The 7,500-nt window shown below is 42.5% G+C and overlaps 1 protein-coding gene across 1 annotated transcript in view; it reads left to right on the top strand.

Moving 5' to 3' along the window:
- LOC144892290 (collagen alpha-1(XII) chain-like) overlaps positions 1 to 7,500 on the top strand; it is an 89,487-nt gene that overhangs the window by 18,688 nt on the left and 63,299 nt on the right. The window contains exon 5 of the mRNA XM_078778126.1: positions 5,481 to 5,555. Coding sequence (XP_078634252.1) covers positions 5,481 to 5,555 — 75 coding nt within the window. The remainder of the gene's footprint in view (positions 1 to 5,480; positions 5,556 to 7,500) is intronic.

Raw genomic sequence — 7,500 nt, 5'->3', positions numbered from 1 at the left:
CCCCCACAGACATAACAATATATTGGAAGGCCAGGCCTTATACTGACGCACTCCTGAGGTTTCCACTTCTAATGGGTTATTGACGATAAAATTGAAATTCCCAATGATTATTTTTGATATAATTTGCAGTCTTTTAATATACTCCAACAGCTCCAGTTAAATACATCATATTCACTTCGAGAAGGCATTAAGAGGACTTGCAAACGCAAACCCAACCTCAACTCAAATGTGCAAGTTCCATGTATAATCTTGACTTGGAAGTGTAAAACTGAACAAAGGAAATTGTCAGTAAATATGGCATTGCTCTGTAAAAAGTAAACATAAAATTAAATAAAAACAACTAAAAAACATAGTTCCGGATCTTCATCTAAATTTAATCATTTCGTCCTTGTCACATACGCCACATCTCTGCCATATTTCGTCAGAATCCGTCTACACATTTTTGAGATATTTCGTTCACAAATGGACAAACGGACAGACAGACAGACTGGGGTCAAAACATAACCCCCATCCACCTTTGGTGGGGGAGGTAATGAGCCGAATGGGATCACAAGCAATCACAAAGTTTAACTTCTTGTTTTTAACACATACTACTGTATAAGTATGTCATTGGCAATGTGGAGTTTATCGGTAAAGGATGGCCATTTCGTTTGGCAATATCGCACATTTTTTTTTTTTTTTTTTTTTTTTTGTGTACAAGATCGAGGCTCGTGAAAGAGCGAACATTAATCACACAGAAAGACAAACAGACACACAAAACAAATAACATCGGGAGCGGTAGACAAGATGGGGAGAGAGGGGGAAGGACACAAACGCAACATTTGAGAGCAGGGACCGAGAGACATGGAGACATCGAGAGAACTGTGGGAGGGAGAGGGCTTTGGGGGGGAGGCATGGGAAGGGGGGGGGGGGTGGGAGAGGTATAAAACATATGGACACTGCCAAGACTTCCAGGAAAGAAGTTGGAATTTCAAACAAGGTGGATCTGGGGTGAATTAGTGGGGGTAAAAAAGATCAAGGTTTTGGATGGGGGAAGATAAGAGATGGTGGTGAACAGCTGTTTTGAAGACCTGGAGGGAGGAGTGTGATTGAAGTGAGTGTGGGAGTTTGTTCCAGAGGCGGGAGAAAAGAGGAATGAAAGAGTGAAGGTGAGCAGAGAGCCGAGATTTCGGCTGTTTAACCATCAGAGGGTGGCTGGCAGATCTTGTGCGACCTGTAGGAATATTTGGGGGACAGAGCACAGAGAGAGCTGGGGGAGCAAGGCCGGAGAGGAGTCGGTAGAAGACAGAAAGACCACCTACCTGCCTGCGGTGAGTGAGTGAAAGGCCCTCAGAGATAGCTTCATCGCGGGAGATTCCAATGATTCTGAAAGCTTTGGATTCAACAGCGTGAAGCCGAGCCAGGTGTGAGGCAGGAGCACCAGCCCATAGGGGAGAACAGTATTCCATTGAGCTGCGGATGAAAGCCTTGTATGTGGTGAGGAGCTCAGGTGGTCCTAGGAAGGACTTCGCACGACGGAGGATGCCCAGTCGGCGACTGGCTTTGGAGGCCAGCTTGGAAATGTGGTTTTCCCAAGAAAGATCATGGCAGATGGTGAGACCCAAAAGCTTGAGCGACAGAACTTCTTGGAGAGGATTGTTGAGAAAGTAGATGGGAGGGTTGTCCAGTCGATCTTTTCGGAGAGACATAGTAAGAGTGTGAGATTTGTCAGGATTGAAAGACATGTTCCACATGTTTGACCAGTCTGTGATTTTGTCCAGGTCTTCAGAGAGTGAGGAGGCTGCAGACTGCCGATCTGAGGGAAGAGGAATGGAGCGGCAGAGAGTGGAGTCATCAGCAAAGAGATACAGAGGACTTTCCAGAGAGTCGGAGAGATCATTGATAAAGACCAGAAAAAGCACAGGGTCCAGCACACTGCCTTGGGGAACTCCAGCCTGAACGGGAAGGGGAGATGAGAGAAATCCATTCAGGGCCACACGTTGACTACGACCAGAGAGGAAGTCCGCAAGCCATGCATGGAGATTTCCTTATACGACATTGCCTTACTTGCCCCGTGATGAAAATATACATCTGTTGCACAGACCGGGGAAAATGTTGCACGCTGCAACGCATCGCTCGGATTCTCCAGATTGTAACGGGACGTGTTGTGATCTGAGGTGTTTCTCTGACATTACCGTGACACTCACAAACGTTTTTGCGACTGGTTTCTTAAAATGAGTCCCTCCGCATCATGGCAGCATGTCCCAATTTCCAGCTGTATTGATGTTTTTCACCCCCTGGGGTTTCCCCTAATACTCATTTTTCCCCACATCCCTTATTAGTCCCCAACGGGTTTCTTCAGAGGGGACTATAGGTTTGCTGCACATCTGTCTGTCCATACCACCTGTGGTTTTTCAGACCTTTTCCCATACCCTCTATCATATTCAACTGAAACTTGGTACATGGCTTCATTATGATAAGTTACTGAACAAGTTCGAGTTTCATGGAATTTCGTCAATTTTTAACAGAGTTATGCCCTTTCTGGATTTGGAAAATATCACATCAGTCGGGGGTATATATTGCAAAGCAATTCTGGCTCTTGTTTTTCCAAGCTTTCTCTATTTGTCTCTCAATCCTGCTGTTGTTGTCCCCCGTCGCACCACGGAGCGAAAGGGGGACTATGGTTTTCCCCTCCGTCCGTGCGGGCGTGCATGCGTGCGTAAGCGAAGGACCGAATTCGAATTTGGTGTGTGGGTGCAACCCACGTCAAAATCCAAGATGGCCACCGCCATGTATGTCTGAACCTTGTGAGCGAAATATCTTGAAAAATAAGCGAAGTACCAACTTCTAATCTGGTGTTTGGATGTATCTAGGCATAAAGAAGAACGCTATTGAATATTGGGTCGCCACGTCAAAATCCAAGATGGCCGCCGCCATGTATGTCTGAACCTTGTGAGCGAAATATCTTGAAAAATAAACGAACTACTAACTTCTAATCTGGTGTGTGGGTGTATCTACGCATAAGGAAGAACGCTATTGAAAATTGGGTCGCTACGTCAAAATTCAAGATGGCCGCCTTGAGTCTTCCACTTTGTCAACTCACATCACTTCACCGACGGGGGACCTATGTGTATCGCTTGTTGTATTTCACCCCCCCCCCCCTCTTAATCCCCCATCTCCTCCCCACACACATCCTCTCTACTGTTCTTTTCATTCCGTTATGTCCTGATCTGTTCTGTGGTCTAACTCCTCCACCAACCTTGACACTGTACAAATTGTATTTTCAACATTGCTTCCTCATCCAAATGGGAACAGGCTATCCTATGATGATGATGCTACCTGGTATATTTCAGGTACCACTAGTTTATGATGAACTTGAACCCATTCTTCCTCAGACATCATTTGCACAGTCTGGCCCTGATTTTTCATTGGTTTAAAATTTAAATGAACAAATGTTTAGTGGTTCAGGTCATTCTCAAAATGTTCTGTCCAAACAGACGGTTATGTTCTATTTCAGCTATTTGAAACATTTTAAGACAAAAATGTGAAAGAAATATTTATTTAAATGTCGTTTATTCAATACAATGCTTTCAAACCAAGCTCTAAAATTGTAGGTAGTGCAAAATATTTCCATAATATATTACCAAGTACGGAATAATATATGGTGTTCCAAAGCATTCTAAATCGTGCTGGTCATATCAAATCCTCAAAAGTATATTGATAATGCACCTGATAATTGTTTGTATTTATTTATTTTGTTACAAAATAATGAGAACAAAGAGGAACTAAAATGAATAAAGTGAAAAGTTGAAGAAAGAGAAGAGGTACTAGTACTAGTAAGTGGGAAAAGAAAGAAAGAGCCCAGAGGGGAGTGCATCACGCACACACTACTTGGTATAAAGCAATCCAGTATACAGAATCGAGAAGAGAGTTTAGATTGACTTTACAATCTAGCATTCAGATGACCAGGTGGAAAAGTGGCACACGTGTCATGCAGGTGGGATGCTGGCACGAAAGCTACAGTAGCAAGAGGAATCTGTCTTTAAAAGGAGCGAGCCAGCAGGCAAGGCGTGCGGGGAAGAAAGTGGAACATCTGTTCTTTCGTTGGGAAAATTAGACGAGTGGCCTCCGGGACACGACTCTAAGCCCGGCTGTGTACACGAGACTCCACGAAGCCAGTTCGCTTTCACGCGGCCTGAACAGCTAGCCTTATGAAATTGATGCTTTCCAGCGCTTGAAGCACATGGCAGGTGCAATTTAGAGACTCAATGGCTTCCCCCCCACTAAGTGCTTTCAACACCATTAGAATAACAAGGGAATTGATTGAAGGCACATAGATGTCTTATTGGAGGGAACAGAAGCACAGACAAGTTGCCACAGCTTCAAATTACCCAATCATGGAAGTACTGTCGGACATCAATGGCTGTGGGTAAGCACCTTTATCCGAATCTATTCAGAATTTGTGGTTCATATAATTAACTAGTAAAAAGCCAGTCAACTGTGATGGGTTGGAACCGTTTATTTGACGGTGCAGACTTGTGAGCGTGCCCAAGTCTGAAGCCTCGGCCTAGTGTCAGGTGTGCTTATATCTTCTTTATTAGACATCATACAGATGTAAATGAACACTCGTTTTACTCTGCGTGCGTTCGCACATTATGTGCCAAGAATTTCACCTCGCTGCGCCTTGTATGTATTGTTATTTTTTTTAAACCACTTCTGTACACCGCCCTTCGGGTTCAGTTTGCAAACCACCGTCTACAATTGCAATAGAAGAGACATAATAACTCTTTATGGAAAATGTTTTTCGACTTTGTTTTATCCTCAAATATTGACTGTCGTGAACATACATTCGTATTAAAAGATTTGGCCTTTAAAACCTACTCTTATGAAGGCGACAGACATCTGCACAAACACAAACAAGCAAACTGACATTGTGTTTTATGTGGCAGAAATATCATGTTTTTAATTATTAAAGTAAATCTTCAAACTATAGAGAAACCTCTCATTAAATCATGCCTTTAATAACAACCAAATAGCTCTGAAAATGTGAAAAGCGTGCATTCTTACGATAACTATGGTCAGCCTTGAAGAGAGAGAAAATAAATAATAGATTCCAACAGAGAATTATACGCACTCTCGTCTGTTCTCTGACCGAATGAGTTCTCTGAAAACAATATTATAATTAAACAGAGAGATTGCGGTGAATAGCAAACAGACAGCTGGGTAAGAAAAGGTGCGAAAATCTTCGACGACAATACAACAAAGTGCAAGCTGAACTGCCCAAGTTTACAAAAGAAGACTCTAAGTAGTGATCCGTATATGACGGCAGTTGTGAAGTTGATAATTCTTAATACACATCTCTTTAGTTTAAGATAATTTTGTCTGTGCTCCAGCATCAGCGTTCCTCTACATTTCCATGTGGTATTCTTGCAATGCGAGATGTGTGGCACAAACATTGACATATCTCTCTCTCTCTCATCTTTCTCCACATCCCTTTGAAGTACAAAAAGGAACGGAGTTGCTGAATAAGGGCAGGAATGAGACTTCAGAGGAAGATGCGTTTGAGATGAATATCGGTAAGGTCGTCTTGCCCTTCTGGTGATGGTCTGGCGGTTTCATGTTGAGGCCTAAGCCACCTTGTTTGTATGTGCTCTGCTGATATGTAGGTGCATAAAATGTACACCCTTACACAGTGAGCATTCTTGGGCCAAATCTGCCATCAGGCTGCCAATTTAAACATCTGTGCGTGATACTCAGAAGGTTTCTAGTAAAGCAATCAAGGATTGCATATGTAATACCTTTAATGCATCAACACAAAGTTCTTCGAGCGAGACCCTTACCAACCTCAAACAAATAAATTATTGTATTGCTCATTTATGAGATTATATTGTTGTCTCCTTCAACAAAGGCTGTTTTCCAGACATTGTAGTCCCTGATTATTTGTGGCTTCAACAAGGCATATATTATCCATGATGACACAATCCCAATGAATCATTCACAATGACCGTACCTGTCGTTTTATTTTTAAACAGTTCACTGATGTCCATGGAGGTCGGTCAAAGACATTGTGTATATATCACCTGTATCACAAAGACGTAAAAACATACGAATGTACTTTAACATGCATTGCAAGGCACTCGCAGCCAATCAAAAAGTGACCATATTATATGGGATTTAACACGGGATCATTGCACCATAAGCTGGATGCTTAGATAGGAACTACAAGCATACTTACATGAAATGGTACAGGGTGACCCAAAACAGTGGGCCCCGGGAAAAGTTTAACAAGGACAAAAGGACATAAAAGGTCATAGCCCCCGTAGTTTTAGTAATTTTGCTGTGCGGAGTTAAAGGCCGACAGTCGGCCATCTTTGGTCGGATTTCAAAACAAAATCTTCTGCATATGTATACCCACATGTAGCGTCTTAGTGCCAAGAATGAACAAAATCGGACGATGCATGGTCAAATACATGGTTTGAGACACGTTTAAGTAACAAAATGGCTGCTAATCGGCCATCTTATATCTGATCTTGAAAAAATGATGTGCATTTGTAAGCCATCATTCATTATAATCGGTATGCCAACTTTGAACAAGATCGGTAAATGCATCTCCGATAAATGGTTGAGGACGTGTTCAGTACTGGGTTTCTTTTACAACTAAAATGGCCACCAGTCTGTCAGTCAGCCATCTTTAATCAGATCGCAAAATAAAGTGAGATGCATGTGTATGCCATCATGTAGTGTGCTTGTGCAAAGTTTGAACAAGATCGGTAAATGCTTGTCTGGGATGTGATTGAGGACGTGTTGAGCATGAGGTTCTTTACAACTAAAATGGCTGCCAGTCGGCCATATTTGATTGCATCACGAAACAAAATGATGTGCATATGTATGCCATCACGTTTTCTTCTTTTGTCAAGTATGAACAAAATCGGTCCATACATGTCCGAGGTATTGGTTGTGGTCGTACGCACGGACGGACAGACGAGTCCCAGCTCTTGATGGCGATGCCAAATAGATTTATTGGGACTGCGTTCGACTAAGTCAGGAATATCAGCAGTATTCTCAGGTGACCTTCCTGATATTGGTTGGCCAGCGTAGTCTCCTTTGTTAGGTGAATTCATATTCAGGACTGTTCCATGATGTCAAAAATTTTCATGAACCTTTGAATTTGAGACTTCCTGGGTGCTTTCTTTGTTGCAAAATGTGCGCAGAACAGGTGCCTTGTCTGTAAGAACGAATTTGGCTGCAGATGGATTTCTACAGAAAATGACTTTTCTTCAGGTGTCCACGACATGGCGTGTGAATATCACAGATTCACGAAACTTGGCACATTCACTCTCCCTTAATTCAGTTGAGATTTCCTGAAAAATAATATTAGTTGAATAAAAACGATGGAGGTAATTAAACGTTTCCCAGGGCCCACTTGTTTGGGGTCTCCCTGTACAATCAAAGCTCATGTGATTCACAATACCAATATAAAGAAAACCGATGTGATGGCAATTTGATGAGCGATACATCAAT

This window comes from Myxine glutinosa, chromosome 5 (assembly GCF_964187855.1).
Source record: "Myxine glutinosa chromosome 5, kmMyxGlut1.1, whole genome shotgun sequence".
Lineage (NCBI taxonomy): Eukaryota > Metazoa > Chordata > Myxini > Myxiniformes > Myxinidae > Myxine > Myxine glutinosa.
This window is presented reverse-complemented; position numbering and strand designations above follow the sequence as displayed.